At 37.3% G+C, this 18431-nt stretch overlaps 1 protein-coding gene across 1 annotated transcript in view; it reads right to left on the bottom strand.

Moving 5' to 3' along the window:
* LOC104079814 (transmembrane protein 110) overlaps window positions 1-14876 on the bottom strand; it is a gene marked incomplete at its 5' end in the record, with an annotated part of 15027 nt that extends 151 nt beyond the window's left edge. Inside the window, 6 exons of the mRNA XM_009581974.1 lie at window positions 851-1000; window positions 1883-1960; window positions 2887-2999; window positions 9142-9263; window positions 12940-13035; window positions 14828-14876. Of these exons, the coding sequence (XP_009580269.1) occupies window positions 851-1000; window positions 1883-1960; window positions 2887-2999; window positions 9142-9263; window positions 12940-13035; window positions 14828-14876 (608 nt within the window). The remainder of the gene's footprint in view (window positions 1-850; window positions 1001-1882; window positions 1961-2886; window positions 3000-9141; window positions 9264-12939; window positions 13036-14827) is intronic.
* Window positions 14877-18431: the final 3555 nt, after the last annotated feature.

Here is an 18431-nt window from a genome sequence, read left to right as displayed (position 1 = left end):
CATTCTACTTCTAACCTTTTACTTTTTTTATGCTTGCAAAGCACCTTATTATTTGCTCAAGAAAGAGCTTACAGAACATAATTTGGATTTACTGCCGGTACTATCAAACAACATCACACATCCTATCTGGAACCTCCAGTAAATTTCAAAGAAGGATGCATGCGTATTAATCTCTACTATAATCACTGACTCTAAACCCAAAGAAGTGATTCCAGCACCTCCAGAACAGTGGGGGCAGCTTGCTGCTAAAATGCGAGAGAATACATAAGCTCTCTATCCACACTGTTAATATGGCAGTCATTTTATTACAGAAAACCCAATATAAATAGTACTGTCTGTAACGCAGGAAAGTTACATTAACCAACTAAAGCTAAAACAACTTACCTTCAAAGATACCACCCATCCTTCAGATGAACTGAAAACTACCCACTTAATGTAATTCAGAATAAAATTATGCTAAGGCAAGGATGTAAATACTTCTCCAAAATCAAGCCACTTGCCTCCACCAGCTTCCTCTCACTTCAAGCTATTAACCTCTCTTCGAATTAGAATTGTCTGTTAGTTTTGTATTCTCTGTGGGTTTTTTTAGATGCATTTGTAACACAGTTCACCTGTGATATTTAAATATATTATTATGTCTTCCTGCCCATCTAGAAGAAAATTAACTACCATGAGTGGTGCAACAATGTCATTCTTCTTAACTGGTTTTCAACTGCATATGCTAGGAACTACTGTTAGAGGTACATGCAAAGAAAATCAAAACTAAGTTGACAGTGTAACAATTAAATCAATGGCATGAGTGATGAACTGGATTGATATTACATTAATTGCAATAATTAACTCTACATACTTCTGACTCTGACTCTTCATGTGATGCTGCTCTCCTGTATCGGACTTTACTTCCATTTCTTGAATCTTGTCCTGCTTCCTTTTCTTCAAGTTTAGCTTTTGTCTTCCCTTTCTTCATAAGAAAATTATCTACTACCCAGAACATTAATGCCTGTTAAAGAGAAGGGGGAAGTGACAGCTCAGTTTTCCTCAGAGTAGCATATGTTCATTTCGTCAGTATTTGGACAGAATTAGGAAAACTTGACAATAATTCTGAATTGGCCAAACAGGTAAAATCTTGTATAGGCATACAGTCACATGGCTTATTCCACATTGCATGAATGCTCTAGAACATAGCTACTTTATTCCTTTGTAGAAGAGAAGAAAATAAGAAAAGTAGCTGCTATGCAGAGTGATCATATATTAACTCTTCATGTAGAAATGTGAACGGTTTAGGCAGACATTTTAGTGCAACAAACTTTTGTTTCTCAAAGGATAAAATCCATGCTTGAACAAATTAATGAAAGAAAAAAAAAATTAACAGCAGTTATTAAATGCAAGGACACCCACCATCTCTGGGTCTCATCCCTAAATCCCAGATAATGGAAGAGTATACTTTGGGAAGGATGATCGCACACTTGCCCTTCTCTGCTCCATCACAGGCCAGTCACTATTAGCTATGGTCAGCCACAGGATACTTCACAGTACAGCTATCCTTAGACCAACTGTTTCCTAAAGCAAATTTCATTGTAACTTTATAACCTCAATGTCAGTATTTCAGTATTACATTCAATCTACTGAAGTCATCAGCCCAAAGAGGTCTATGAGGCATTTCTGCACCTCTCCTGAGCCTCGTTACTTAGCTCAATATGGATTTCAGCTTTGTAAAATCTACATATCCAGACATTTTATCCATTCTGTAACACCTTTCCCCTTTAAAAATTAACTTAAGCGCCAAGGTACACTGTGCTTTAAGGACTAACATTAATTAATTAACACATGGCAGAAAGACATCCAAGTAAATATCCCACAGAAGCGTGCAAGTTGTACTAACATTAACAAAGAAGGGAACTATCAGCATGACGATAGCCAGCTCCAACTGGGGGTTCTCTATAGGATTCAATAAAGCTACCTGTGAAAAGAAAAGGATTAAGTTCAGATCACGGCAGCATGTGCACATAACTGGATTAGTAAGTGCAACTGTTCGTGTACTAGCTAATACTACAGAAATAATTCATACGAACCAAAAAAGGACAGCTTCATAGAAAAGGAAAGTACTTAGGACAGCTTATAAATTACCACAGATAAGTAAGCGGGGCTGGCAAGAAACTTATCTCTGTCATTTTTGTTTACAGAATTCTGAAGAGCTGGGTTAGAATCATCTTGAACATTTTGGAGCTCCATACTCCCCAGTTTTAAGTTCCATCTTTAGGAAATTTAAACAGACCAGCATTTCACAAAATACACAGCAAGGAGAAGACAGAGTTCCCAAAGTAGTCCAGAGCATAAAATAGGGACTAACTGGTTTTAATGGGCTATAACACCATGCACCATCACTTTGAATATTACGTTGCACAGATTCTATCAAAATAAATATTTGTCCAGTCATCAGCAATGGCTTTACTAATCCATTGCAAATTACTAAAATTCTACAGTTTAGATCTATCAACAAGGTCAGGCAAAGAAAATTCTTTAAAATAATAGAAGAAGCAATAAAAAATAGCTTTAAGTATGGGTCAAAGAATTAAGAAAAGGAAGAGCCACTTAGTAGCTTCAAGAGCACTCAGACAAGGACATAGAATAAAATTTTATATATGGCATTATACAAAAAAAACCCTCCAAAATATGATAGGATATTCCTGGCAATGGATGCCAGAAAGCCTAATTAACAATATCCTAATCAAACTAAAAGAACATACCACTACCACAGAGTTAAGTGGCGTTGACTGTACGCAGTTATGATACTTGAGCCAAACCAATAAACACTATTAGAAGTCTATTGCTTTACAGCTTCCACCTGAAATTCATTTGTCTGTAAAATGCTGTAAAAATACGAACCTCTTTCCACTGAGGTATAAGAAGCACTATAATGATGATGGTTTTCTCAAATGTCATGATCATTATGTACAGAGCACATTGGCCCACCCAAGCACTGCACTGCACTGGGTCACCTGCAAGAAAGAAGAAAGGTTCAATATATGCATAGGGTTGATTGTACTTCACAGTAAACATCTTAGAAAAGCAGTATTAGAAGAGGCGGAGCAGCTATATCCTCTTAAAGTGCCTTCTCCAATTTCCTTAGTGCTGCTCCCTCCCCTCCCTCAGCTTCACCCCAGCTTTCAGAAAGTATCAGTTAGAGACTGAATATAACAGGACTTTATCCGATTCAGCAGTACCTGGTTATATGCTCACTGTTTTACATAATTTGATGAAAGCAAGACAGATAGAGTTGCATTACATTTGTTTCTCATCAAATTGTTATTTTTGACCTTCTATCATGAGGTATTAAGTTTCTTAAAAGGGAAAACTTAAGGGAAACATAGCTGGGGAAAAACATCTTTCCCTTCAATCTAAGTAGAAATGTGATGATTTCTGCCATTCTCCCTACGCTACCTTAAACATATTTTTCCTCTCTACAAAGTTAGTTACCGTAACTAACCAATCCTAGTTGAAGCAACAGGTGCAAGAGCTGCTATGAAAAATTTAATTGAACAAAAGAATTAAGACCACATTTTAGTTTCAGTCTGAAAGGGTTTGAAATCTTGCTGCACCCCATTGTGGCAGAGTGAAAACCTGAGTGCATTAAGTTATCTGCCAGGACAGAATGAAGACCACAAATATTTGAACACGAAAACTTATGTAGACTATTATAATCTATGAAAGCAAGGAGAGGGGGGAAAAAAAAAAAAGAAAAAAAAAGACGAAAAAGAGGACTGGTATGCCTAACAAGCTTTACAGGTGAGCTTAAAGCGGCACTTCACTGGAAACCAAAAAGCAGCTCTGGAGGGGAGTGTTAGCTCTTCAGTCTTCACGATAGTCTTCTGCAACATCTTCAGAGACAGCTTAAAACTTTTAGCCTGGGTATGAATAATGGGCAATGGAAATTCAGATGCCTTTATGTATTTGTAATGCATGATGGATAGTTGCTACTTCCTTTTCTGGAACATTTCTGAAAGGCTTTCAGTATTAATACTTGGTAATAGTCTTGACACTTACTGTTTGCTGCTTAAATGCTATGAAGAGAAATCGATAAATAGACTGGAGTCCAAAACAAAGAAAACTTCCTAAATGAGTTGTACAGGAAGAGCTAGGGATCAACACTCAATAGTCGAAGACGAAAATGGTTAAAATGCTCAAGTTTTACAATTATATACTGCAGTTTATAGCTTCTGTCATAAAAAGAAAAAGTTAGAAAATTTGAAAGGGAAACACTAGTAATTCAAAGTTGAGCAACCGTGATTCTTCTGAAGATACAAGGCCTGAATTAAATTTGAGAATTAAATTTTAGCAACTAATTTCTATACTCCACATTTTTATTAGCCTTCTCTAGTTTTCTTCATTAACTAGCAAATATGAAAAAAAAAAATCTAGCTTTAGCTACAGACCTACCATTGAAACTTTACCAGTTTGTTCTAAGCTCTTTTCCAATCTGTATTTAATTCCTAAAAGCAAAGACAGCTATAGCAATTTTGCATCTATTCCAACCCTGTCACATGAGATTTTGTATGTCCAAAAATTGTGAAACTTTGTACTAAGAGTGTTGTGCACTATCACCAATGAATGTTTTGTTCCATGATGTTTTTGCGGGGAGGGGTGCTAGTTTTAGGGGGGTTTTTTTTGATACATGACTGAAATTAGAAGTTGTGTATATTAAATTCTACTTGAGGATTTTTGTGTGCCCTACTGCATCTACAAAATTATCTCTCAGCTCTAATTACAAGCGGGGAGAACAGGAATTTACCAAGTCTTTTGATAGTCTCCCAATAGCATCCTTGTAGAAAAGTTGGGGAGATATAGACAGGATGAGCAGACATAAAATTCTGACATGAAGGAAAAAAGTTTTCACAATGAGAGTGGTTAAGCACTGGAGTAGGTTGTTCAGAGGGGTTCTTAAATCTCAAACCACGGATAAATTAAAAACTGGTCTGGACCATGCCCTGAATAACCCGCTTTAGCTTTGAAGTTAACCCTGCTTTAAGCAAGATGCTGGATTATGTCACCTTTGGAGATCCTTTCCAACCAAATTTTTTCTAGGATTTTATGAACTATCCAATTCAAAGGAAAGAGTAGAAGTTAACAACATCACCACATCCAGCAGGTGTTCCTAAGAATATTTGGGACATTTGTATATTCAAAGATTCAAATTAGAACTTTAAAGTTAATGTTGAAGCCATAAAGCTCTAATTTAATTTCTAAAGTCTCTGACAGTCTCTCTTGAATTCTGATTTTATACCTGTCATGTATAAATTACATGTCTAAAATAAACTAGCAAATCAGTAGAAATCTTGTAACTGCAAGAAAAGTGCATTAAGACTGAATCTGAAAAATGTTGAATCCTCAGCAGTGACAACTGTAGCCGCATTTTTTGAAAATGCTGGGCCATGAAAAACTAGTCTATGCTAGCGTATACTACTTTCATCAGCCACTTTGTAGAAGCACATTTACAGACAGCTCTTGAACAAAATACCCGTGATTCCTCTATCCTGTAACTTCTCTCTGTTCTTCAAATCCTAAGAAATTTTCTTAAGAAAATGCCAACTCACAGAACTACTCCAAAATAATTTTTAAAAAGTTTTAAAGTAAGTGCTATCTACCCTATACGGCTGTAAGTAAGTTGCTCTGCAAGTTGCAAACAAAGACCTAGAGGGAAAAGATATATCAAATACAATTTTTAAGCTTTGCCATCCGAGAAGCAAAAACAAGCAAAGAGACCACAGCATGATTTAGTTGCCAGTAGAGTTCATTGTCACCAAGAGGGATTTAGTCACCTGTTTTCTACTCGCAGCAGCTAAAGTAGCCTAAGACAAGAAGGGAAGGAGAACGCAGGGAACATTCTTTTCAGTACAGATCATAACTGCTTTTCTCCTCTTTACATACTCAAATATATTAACTGATTCTGCACTTTATTAAAATCCAGCTGCTGAGGTAATGAATCTGAAAATACAAAACTGGAAATATGAAGACAAATCTAATAAACTTTAAAATTCTGACATAAAAAAGCCCTTGAGGGAGCATCATGCTACTTTGTTTGTAAATCAGCATGCAGTGCTACTTTGCTGTACAAATAGCAACCATTTATGAATGCTGATATTTTGGTATCCATTCCTTCCTGGAGGCACTTCTTATGCTTAAAAACTATCCTCCATATAAAGAAGAGGCTTTTAAAACCAGCAGGACACAGCTATTTTTGTGACAGCTTCAAGTAGTGAATCACCAGGGATCAAGTAATAGAGCTAAGAAGGGAAATGAGCTCACAGTGAGAATTAACTTGAGACAAATGACTATTTAGGCTCTAGAAACACAAACAACATCGTTCAATCACAAGAAGAGACTTGATTTGGGGGCGGGGGAGCTCTTGTTTGTTTTCCCACACCTGCAAACAAACTGAAATCACGCTGATCTCCAGGCTGAGCGCTTGACTTTACTACTACAGATAAAATGCCAAAAGTCTCCGATACCTGTCAATGAGCAGGCACCTCAGCACCCATGTATGCTAAATATCCATATTTATCTTCAAAATACTAAGTGTAAGCACACCTGTGACCCCACAGGACTGCATTTTAGTCCCCTCTTCTACCCTACTTAATTTAATTATTTTAAAGAATCTTACGAAAAATAAGACAGGAGTTTTCTTTGTGCCAAAGTGAAAAATGTTAAATACAATGGTAATATGAGAGTTTTCACTTCAGAAACAACAGCAGTACTTAACAGAAGAGGGCAGCAAACAATCCAATGCAACTTGTCCTTTTTAGACAGATTTCTTACACAGGATCTAACCTTACTGCACAGCCATTACTAATAACTTTCCATCTGCTATCTAGTTCTCTTTATACCAGAAGCCTTTCCCACATGATTAATGGAAACACAGATTTACAATATGCTTTTTAATAGTCCTTACGATAGCTTGATTAAAAAAACAACACACTGAGGTCAAGACAGCGCATTACTGAAGATAGAGAAAAGAACGTTAGTCACTAATAAAATGATCTGATATTGGAAAGAGCAACTAAGTAAAGAGGAATTATATAATTTCATACATCGCTTATACACACACAGAGAAGAAATATTTGATAAACAAGTTTAGGCATTTCAGACCTCCTAGCTCAAAATGACAATAATGGATCAGTCGCAGACCACCTCTACAGCAGAACGCAAGGAACAAGTTCATCTGTTGGTTTTAAGAGCTTAGTTACTGCAGTCACAGATGCCTCATAACTAAATAAAATAAAAACATGTTCATTTTGGAAGTCAGTAAGAGATACAGACAAATTTCAGGAGAGTAAATACATACTTCCCATCCACACAGACTGCTTATTGTTAAAAGCACATTAAAATGAGAGAGAACAGATTATGCAAGAAAAACCAGAATGCTATTAGGAACAAATAAAATCTAGTATTTGACATGATTACAAGTACCTATCTAAAACTGCAATAGATATACCAAGTCTTTTGCTCTGAGTGGAAAGCCAATTTTATATGCGCTGAAAGCTGTTCAAACATCTTTAAATGGCTTCAAGCCAAATCAACAATCAGAAAAAGGGACTTTGGGCAGTAAGTCTCAAAGCTCAGTCAGAAGGCGTAGCTCAGCAATGTCTCAGCTCTTTCCTTGCCCTTTTCCCTTCCCTGGACATTGGTGCTTACTTAATCCCTCAGAGACTCAAGTCTGGGGACTGATCTGGAGGAACTATTTATTTTTCTACATATGGTGAATTTTCTGATGGTTTAGCTCTCTGAATCAGTTCCCTGAAGTCAGATGTGCACCAGTTCAAGGAGAAGAATGGAAATATTGGGCTCTAGCACATGGGAAAAAAAGCAGATAAACAGGGTTGTAGCAGTGCTGATTTAAACAGCTTAAATGGTCATAAACTGTAGCCTAAAAGATACACATTAAATCTACATAAATCTAACAAAAAATGCCCTAATGGTGCCCTAATGGTATAAGCAGTTATTTCTCCTAAGATAGATGCTTGTCATCATCTCTATTTTAAAACTCTAACATTAAAGCAAAGAGCAATTAATGCTATTTGATTTAATTGTAAACGTCCCAAGCTTTTAAAGTACTTCAACTTGGTAAGGCCTTTATTTATTTATCCATAATTCTGTCAGCCACTTAGGATCATTAAAAACAAAGAAACTTACAAAACCAAAAAACCTAGCAATGATAATTATGAAACTGCTATGAAAGCTTTTACTTCGTTAGGCAAACATCATTTTAGGTTTTTTTTTCCCAAACTATAGGGTTTTTTTGTTTGTTTTTCTCTCTGATGAAGAGCCATAGCTCTCTTATAAATCAACCTCTCCCCCTATTCCCATCTCAAGGAGCTTCAAATGTAATTTTTAGCATCTGTGCAGAACTTCCATTCCCAACCAGCCAGACCAAGCAATCTGAAAGTAACAGGTTGAACAGAATTAAATGTTGATGATGAGTATGTGTGATACTGAACTGCATCTGCAAATCCACAATTTCTGCAGATCAGTGGACTTCTGTGGCTAACATAATGGAAGATAAACCCCACAACTTCATGTGAAAGTGATTTCACTAGTCTATCCCTTAGCCTGTACGAAAGACACATGCATTTTTCACCAATGATACGAGCCCTATGTGCAGGAGTTCAAGTGATCATTACTTGAGGACGAGCCCAGGCCATTTTGCCATTCTCTTCACTGAAGGTATGTGGTGCTTTACTTCAAAGAGGGCTGCCAGAACTCTTAGCCTGTATCTTCAGACAATGGCATGTGGTTCAGTGAAAGCTTTAATAGGAAATGACCTTCCAGCTATCATTTATTTAAAAGTGTTTCAGAGTAAATTTATCATGCTGTTATTTTTTCCATGAGATTAGCCAATATTGAAATTTGTTCAATCACTCCTAAAAAAATAAGTATTCAAGCAGTTGTTCCGAACTCACTAAATGCTTAGAGACTTGTTGAGCTTTCTAACACAGAAGCTGCATGCCAAGATACAGAACTTAAAAGAACCCTTGTGACAAGTGAAATATTAAAATCACCACTATAATCACTGCATAATGATTTTAAGATGAGTTAACTGAGATTCCATCCTGAAAATCATTTCAGTGCAAGAAGAGAAACATTTACCATATTCACCAAAGCGAAGGGACTCCCACTGCTGCCATTCCACAATGCTGCTGACTGCACGTATACCTATGTAGATTAACAGCATTCCTAATGTGGCATCTAACAAGAAGTTGATAAGGTACCTGAAAGAAAAAACGTAAAAGAAAACAAGGAGCAAGGGTCCATTTTCTACAAGTTCAGTGTATTTTAACACCACAATTGATAAAAGATCTGTATATATGTTGAGAAGCTAGAGTATTGAGAATAATCATTTACTGACTTCCGTAATTACATTGTTAGCCTAAAATTTAAATAGTTTTAGAAAAGCCTCAGTATTTTGTTTCTGTCCTTAACGTTAAGCTCCAACTTCTACTTTTGTGAACTCTGGTGCATGCATGTGCATACTCCATATGAACTCCAATATTCATTTTACTCCTTTAAATTAAACCAGATTTCCGTTTTACCATTGCTCAGTTCATTTTGCATAGAAAATGTATATTTGAATAAAACCAAAGGAATAAAAGGAAAAGGAATAAAAAGAGAAGTTATCTTAAAAACACCTCAAGGAATTGGAAGATAAAAAATTCAATCCAAAACTCTTTCATTCTGAGGGGGAAAGACACCACAACTAGGCAGTTTTTCTTGCCTAGCCTCAACACGGAGCAATGAGCAGTGCAATACTATGCCTAGAGAGTACAGTTACTATCTAGGCCAAATTTCAACTTACTTAGCGTTAGGAAGAAAAGTGATTTACTTTCTTGCACTTCAGTTCTTGTCCAATAAACATTTGAAATAATCAGGAACAAGCCTTTCCAGAAAAAAAAGAAACACCAAACCACACCACCCCTCAATGGACACACAACTGCCACACTACTAATTTTCGTGTTTCAAGAAGAGCTTCTGGGATCTTACCTATGCTTCAAGAAACTAGAAATTACCACGGGTTTCAAATTAATTCTTAGGTTCATTAAACGATGCAGCTGAAATTCAGAGCATTTTCTAAGTCAGTTTGGTTTATTTACTATCACTGATTTTAGCTGAACAAACAGCCGCTGAGAAAGAGCCAGCTGTAAGACACATAGTAAATCCCTGTTACTGAGATTCTTATTTGGTAATTCCAAATACTTAAGGTAAACTCTAGAGTCTATAGGAACTTATCTGCAGGGATAAAAATAGCAAATCAGAGACCTGTGGACTTCTGCTGGCTGTGGAGACAAATCCATGTGGACAAAATAGTTATCAGAAAGTGGAAAGCAAAGACAGAATACATGCATTCAAAACAGTAAAGGAGGAGCTGTTTTGACTCTCAAAATCCCATTCAAGAGCAGTTCAAAAATAAAACTGAAGTGGACATGCCTTGCTTCAGCCAAGACTTACCCATAAACTTCCTAGAAAATAGTTATTTTCTAGTAGTTGTGTGTCAAATCAGAGTTTTAATGAACTTCGTATTAGACAAACATTAAAATCACGGTTTAGTGCCTGCCAGAGGAAACTCAGCAATTACAAGTCTACACAAGTCATTTTAAGGCCACAAGGGGCTGCTGTAAGTCTACAGCAGGAAGGCAGCCATCAGGAGCAGGGAGTAGGGATGTGCCAACACCTATTTCACACCACATTACAGCTCACAGCGCGGGCCAAGTATGCTTGATATTCCCAAGCACATCAGGCTCACTACGTGTAGGCAACATGCTCATTCTGTGATGCACTGCATTAACCCTGCTCACATGTAACCGGTGCTCCGGCACAAACAACAAAACAAGTTGCTGCCACTGTCAGATAAATGCATTTGGCTGAGAGTTCAGCGAGTGAAAGGCTGGGGTTCACACAAACTTCCCCGTGTACCGCATACAGCCAGCTGAGTACCCCGCACTACAGAAGAGTGCTGTTTCGCTCTTTCTATTTAAAGTTCTTCAAACAACAACCCATCTGCCAAGGTGTTTTAACAGATGTTTTATCAGCTTTGATATTATCACACAGCCAGCTGAATTACAGCACTACATTCCTGTCCTGGTTTCAGCTAGGATAGAGTTAATTAATGGCAACTTCCAATTGTAGTTCTTTCCAAGCTTTGAACCACAACGTTTTCTGAAACTACATTTTCTGGTTTTGTTCTGAAAATAACCCACAAACTACAAAACAGGAAACAGCAAACTATCCATGTTTGAATTTGCTGAGTAAAATTATTATTATTTGAAGTCACAGACAGAAACGTTGCTTTTACTCACAAATTTTGACCCACTTGCACACTTAAGATATATTTTTCCTAAGAAAGGACAAGTGGCTTTGGTTGATACAACATGCTATTTTTTTCTGCTTACAAAGAAGACCTGCACCCTTGTCTGAGAAATTATACAGTTCCACATTGTAATTTTTTTATCCTGGGAACAGTGAATAACAGTTCTCTACCTCATCCTCTTACTTGTTTTGTGTCACGTTACACTTACGGGAAAAGTGGAATTTGAAAATAATGTTATGTAGACTATATTAAAACATGTAGAAGAGAACGCATGTGTTAGCAAACCTTTTATTTTGAAAACAGCACACAGCACAAAGTTATTTTTAATTTTCAAATACTGTAATAAACTATTGAGCTTTAAACACTGACAACTTTAGACATGCTTTGGTTAGCTTACTTGAATGTATATTTTAATATATAAAAATGGAATGAAAGCAATTTGCACCTGCAAGTTTTTAAATCTCTCAGGAAATTCTTAAATCAGTAAACAAGAAAAATCCTACAATGATGCCTGGTATTATTGAAACTGTCATAATTATAACTTAAACTTTACAGTTAGTGTGTTAAAATAAATGCATTTTCCCTACCAAAACGCTTTGTGGTGGGAAGAGAAAAGCAGTGTTTTACTTGCACATTTGTAGCATGTAAGAACACAGAAGAAATCGAGGAGGAATAAGGGAAATAAAACAGGCTTGTGAAGCAACACAACTCAAGCATATTCCTTGAGCTGTGTAGCTCCTTTGTTTACCAAAGGACAACAGTGAGCAGATGCCATTGAGGAACTGGATTGGTTTTAAAGGGCAAATTACTAAGCATTTAAAAGTAATTTCACAGCTTCTATTACCAGGAATGTGTAAGCTTCTTTGAGCATGAGCTCTATCAGGAACAAACCCAAACAATTACCATTTGCTCCAGGAGCTCCTGTAAAGAGCCTGACAGGGTCTTAGTCATAAAATCTTCAGGTTTAATATACTACGGTGAAATGCTTATCTACTTAGTCACACTGCTCCAAGCGTGACATTGCAAAATTAATTTTTGTGCTAGCTGCCTGGGTACTGAGCAAGATTTCCTGCTTTTAACAAAATGAAAATAATACTGCAGTAGCTAATGTAGGTTTTAGAAGAAAATACAAGCATGAATGATTTTTGCTAAATACCCCTGAAAGCAACCTGACTTTGTATTAAAGCCTTGCTGCAGTGAACAGTATAGTTGGAAGTCAGTGTACACAACTTTTTATTCATTTCCCTTGGTCCCTAGCACCTCCTTCAGTAAACAGCTTCATATTACAACGTGAATCCCAAGTCCTCAATCATTAACTGGGGAGGGAGAAGTAGTAAGAGTTTACCGTGAAATATCTATATACAGCCCAGAAAAAGCTTTCCCAGGTCCTGCCAGCCATGAACTAGAAGAGCAGAACTCTGATCCTTGATTAACTGAGCTTAAACCACAGGTTTTTGAAAGTGATTGATTTTTACCATGAAAATTGGTTTCTCAGCTATATCTTGCATTATCGTCCATGTACACTATCAAACTCAACTGCAGAACTTCCATAAAGACCAATTATTCTGAAATTCAACACTCACAGTGAACAAGGGTCTTCTTCTGTAAGGTCTGATAAATAGACATTTGCAAAGTGGATGAACAACATCCCTATGGCTTGCTTGGAAGTATCTAAAAACCTGTATAGAGTAAAAACAGTTTTTAAGACACACAAAACTGTTTACAACACAGTCAGACATTGCAAATTTATTTTAATTAAAATTCCATCTCCATTATTCATTTTTTCTTCAAATGAGAACACCAGAATGGTAAAGTGTCATGGTATTTAGCTTATTTAACAATGCTCCATTTTAAATTCTGCCCCTTTTTTTTTTGAATATTGCTAACAATAAACCAAATCATACTAACTTGAAACCCTACCACTGTAAATTTAAAGTCTAGGGATATCCTCTTGGTATCATATGCATTATCCAAGAGCTAATCCTCACTAAACCTAGCTAAGTCTTTAATAACCTGTAAACAATAAGTATCCCAGCCTCGCTAGATATTTTAGCTCTTTTATGTTTATGCATTTTTAGCAAGTTTATGGCACAGACAAAAATAAAATCCTAATCATGTGCCTGTTGGTGAACAATTTAATAGCTGGCTAATGATCCCTTAATCTATAGTATTTTGCTAAAAAGCCAACATTTCACCTGAAAGCATAAAGTGGTCTCATTGAGTTATATCTAAAGTACAACAGCTTAGACAACACTGCAGAAGAGTAACAAACTTGAAAGCATTATCTCCAAAGTGGATGACAGAAAATAGTTTGCTACTCACAGGGAAAATACGAAAAACCCACTTAGGTACTGATTCAGTATTGACTCCAGCCCTCACCGTTCTTTTATCATCATCCTTTGCACAAAAACAAAACTTCCAATGGATGTTTTATTAAATGTTAAATATAGGAATCGTGTCAAAAGTATTCTGTGGTCTTTATACAGACCAACACTCATTGTGCCTGTTGTTTCCATGTCTAAAAAGATCCAAACACCCCAACAGATCCAAACAACATCTTATGCCTGAATTAATCTCCCCTCCCTGACATTTTGTCTTAAACTTTATTCTCTTGCATTCGTTGCACGACATAGAAAGCAGAGTGTTGGAGATGAGGCAGGAAGCCAGTGAGTTACTTATCTAATCGGTACACCATACTATAAATAATAATACTCAAGTCCCAGAACACGATTCTTTGCTTAAAAATTAAAGGCTATCACCACGCTACTCAGAATTTCAGGCTGCGGTAGATTGGAGTACACAAAGATTTTTAATTTATTTTTTCAATAAAGGTCAGGATTAGTTAGGAAAAGGAGCATTGTATGAGATGAATTTAAACCACTGAAGTCTTCCACAACTGGCATGACAGTTCAACATTTACACCAGTCTCAAAACTAGTACAGGTTACGTTGGCATTGCTACAATTGAACAACTTTTAAAAAGTAATAAAACCAAATACACTTCTTATACCTTGTATTCTTTTATGGCTTATGTATTTGTATCTTTTACCACACTGTTTTCTATCTTATACATAGGATAGCTACAGAACATGGAATTTTGTTTAAGCCCAGCTGAGAGCTTCTTGTGAGTTTATGTAAGTTTGCAGACGTTCAGATGCATCTTAGGGCAACTGTAAGTTTCCGTCTTCAGGAGGAAGCACAACTTAGACATCTATGTCTAAATGCACATCTTTATAGAGATTCCTGGAAGTGTTCAGTAAGAAAGAACTAGCAGGGAAACACACAGAAGATAACTCTTTCATTGACTCATGTATTTTGGTAACATTTTGTTCCTCACTGTCAGACACCAATTTCTTGTCATCTTTTTTTTTTTTTTTTTTTTTTTAAATCATCATATGCAAACAATCATTCCTTCAATTTCTAAAGCATGCAAGAAACAGAAAATTTAAGAATAAAACATGCAGAAACATACCATATCTTCCAGGGACGTCTTTCATGCTTTGGTTCTCTGAAGCGTTTTACTAAGAAGAAAAAAAAACAGTAGTAATTGAAGACAACAATCAGCAACTCCCAAAGCAACAAAAATATAGAAAAGTGAAAGCAAATCATTTTGCAGAAACATTACATTCTTGGATAAATTAGATCTTACACAACTGCATTTCACTTTATCAATCTCTAAGGATACATTTTTAAAGAAACTGGCTCCCTTCCATCACCTTCAAGTTTCTACAGATCCATCGTCTGACTGCCAATATACCTCACATGAAAAAAATAATCTATTACCGACCACTATTTCATTGGCCTTAGCTTTTATAACCGCCCATCCAGAAAATTTAATTTCCGATAGTAAAGCAGGTATTAGAAAAAGCCGCTTCTGTGGCTCACTGGAGACCAAAAGTCAAATTGGAAAGTATTCTCGCAATATAGGGGCAATCTATAATATCAGAAATAAATCAAGTGAATTAGTAACAGGACAAATATATTCTCTGACAAAGTATATTTATTTTATGGATGACAAATTAGACTTTTTGGGCAAACTGAATTGCAAGCAGGACAGATTTTTTTTTTAGTCAGATAATCCCTCCACAAAAAGGCTGATACTTGTCAACATATTAAAAACCTAAAAAAATCCACTATTAAAATCAACACCAACTATACAAAAGCAAAAAAAATAGACAAATTTGACTATTTCAATCTTGATGCAGTTTATAATACAAATTGTTTGGGTAGCTGATAGAAAGCTCCTCTGCACACCCACAAAGGAGGGGGGCCCGAATCACACCCTGCCCGGCTACCCCCAGGTCCATCCCTGAGCCACCAGCCCCTCCCAGGTCCTCGCCCACAAGCCCAGAGGAGCAGAAGCCCGAAGGCAGATGGGGGAACACAAATTACAGACTCGGAGGAAGGGTCGGCTGTCCCAGGAGAGCCGCGGCCCCACTGGCCAGGGGTGACACCCATCCTGGGGAACCAGCTCCAGAGACCTTTGGGAGGGAGGTGGTCAGTGCATCAGGGTACGGGACAATATGGGATTGCGTGAGACTTACTATGGGTTGTTTAGGGGGGGAACCAAAGGCGGGGAAAGGAAAGGATCTAGATGACTCATGGAGGAACAAGTGTGGGACAATAGAGGGATAAGGGGGATAAAAACAGTCACTCGTACATAGGCAGTAGCTGGTCCAGACACTTGTACTGTCTGATCCGCAATTTGTCCTATCTTCTTAGGAAATTCCATTTCTAGACTCTTTCTGGGCAAGAAAACCTTTTTCCCTTCTGGGAACACACGCTCAGCCCTGCCACAGGTCGGACCTGGGGCAGGGAGCCGCAGCAGCCTTGCCTCTGCTGGACCTGGTCTAATTCCATAACATAGATTTATTTTCTCTTACAGCGGCAAGATACTAATTCTTTATATATCCCAAAGACAGAGCAAAGATAACAGGGTAATGGAAAACCTTTCCACTAAGGACGGGTTTTATATATGGGGTTTATGTCCTTCTGACCAAGGTTCAGTGTCACTCGCTAGTTCCTTCAACATAAGTCTTGAAAAACAACTATTTAGGCTCAGAAATTCTCTCTTAAAAAAAAAAAAGAAAAAAAGAAATTTTAAGCCCTGATTCCCCTCCTCCCCCTCAACTTGCAGAGATTCTGTCTTAAAAGGCACAAACCATAGCATGGATAGGTCAGGCAAAATATCGATAGGTATTTTAATCTGTTTCTCCGGGTATTAGCAATGAATTTAAGTTTCAGATAGGATGCTGTATCTAAGTTACCCTTACCTAGCTCACAAGGCTTTAGAAAACATTTTGGTTTATGAACCAATCAACTTTTTCACAAGTAAGGCAATTTTCCCCAAAGCCAACTGTCCTCATACAATACGGCATTAATATAATTACCCAAATGCCTTAAAAAAACATTAAAAAATTCACCTCCAACGTGGAGGGGCAGCATTTGCAGGGAGCACCAGGCTAACAACTTGCCATTTTACTGTCTGTCCTGTTACTGCTTCTGACAGCAGAGAGAGAAACTGTGTTTCACCCCCATATAATATGACCATTAGATATTAAAAAGTGACAAGAGGAAAAGACCGTACATTTACACCAGAGATAAAGTTGTAATAGCAACGTTTGCCAGCAGTTTTCTCTGTGAACAGCATGCCATAAATATAAAACTTCTGTTAAAAATGAGCAGCACCCAGCTAAGTTAACCAGTTTGCTGTTTATGACAAGTCCTCCCCAGTCACGCTATGGATTACTTTAATTAGTGTCATTTTTGCACAACAACAGGAAACCACAAAGCATCACAAAATAAATGCAAGAAACAGAAGTTTCAACTTACTGTGGAGTTTGTGCACGATGCTTTTCTGCAGACAAAACCGAAATTAAACTGGTAAGATTTACATACTTCGGGGGGGGCGGGGGGGAGGGAAATTCCAAGATTAGGCTTTTGTCTATTATTACCATGAAGAAGTTGTATAAGCCTGTGGATTCATTTCTTTCTCTAAAGTATTCACAAAAAATTCATTTTGGAAGAGGATATTCAAAACCAACTCAACTAACACCATTTCAAATTTTATCCATGCTGAGAAAAAGATTTCAGAAGGTCCGTGTTTCTCTGGCCAATTCTGAAAACATAACATTTCATTTGAGTTAACATTAAACAGGAGAGTTAACTCTGAAAGCCTCTACAGATGTCTTTCGGGAATGCATTAAATAGCTGATTTTTGGGAATGTATTAAATAGCTGACCACCCCACAAACTTCTACCCCCCCCCAAATGAAATCTGTTTAAATGCTTTAGGAGTTGCTGCCTTATGAATATGTACTTGTACACTTGAAAGCCCAGTAGATCCATATGAAACAGTGTTGTTTTCTCAGCTTAGTTTCTGGCAGCTCTATATCTGTGAACATCAGGTATTCAGGTATTTCTGACATATGCAGATATTGCCAGGTATTTTCCTACATACCCCTGGTGCAGCATCTGGGTTACGCTGCCTACCCAGCACAATATACAATCACATCAGAGTGGTTCAAGACGAGAGCAATTTAACTTCTCCCCCAGCAAGGGAGCGTCTTTTCTGTATGGCTGTATACAGCTGGGGAAGGAATTGAGTAAATTGAGCAAAAAAGCAACAGGCTGTAAATAACCACACTGGTAAGCTCAGGGTCCATAGTGTGTTTGCTATTAATAAATTAATTTTGCAACCAAAAGCCAGCACACATTTTCAAATAAAGATTCTGTACATTTTTTAAGCATCTATCAAGTTGGGGAGGGGAAAGCCATTCTTCCACTCGCCCTGCCCCAAAATATGTCATGATTGTAGATGCTCTCAGCCCCACTCACAGTTTCTCTCGGCAGTCTGCATTGCCTCACCGTAAACTCAGAGACGTGCACTGGTGCGTGTGTCAGCTGACAGATGGATCTCAATCTGCCAACTTCTCACTGTGGGGAGGTGGTACCACTCCATATGCTTCAATTCAGAGCGTTATACTCGCACTAGCAAGAATTCACCATATATAATATTAATTAACTAACAATGCTCAGAATTTCATGCTGAATTATAAATGAAGAAAGAAGTGCTGC

Source organism: Fulmarus glacialis, unplaced genomic scaffold (genome assembly GCF_000690835.1).
Source record: "Fulmarus glacialis isolate BGI_N327 unplaced genomic scaffold, ASM69083v1 scaffold5710, whole genome shotgun sequence".
Taxonomy (NCBI): Eukaryota; Metazoa; Chordata; class Aves; order Procellariiformes; family Procellariidae; genus Fulmarus; species Fulmarus glacialis.
This window is presented reverse-complemented; position numbering and strand designations above follow the sequence as displayed.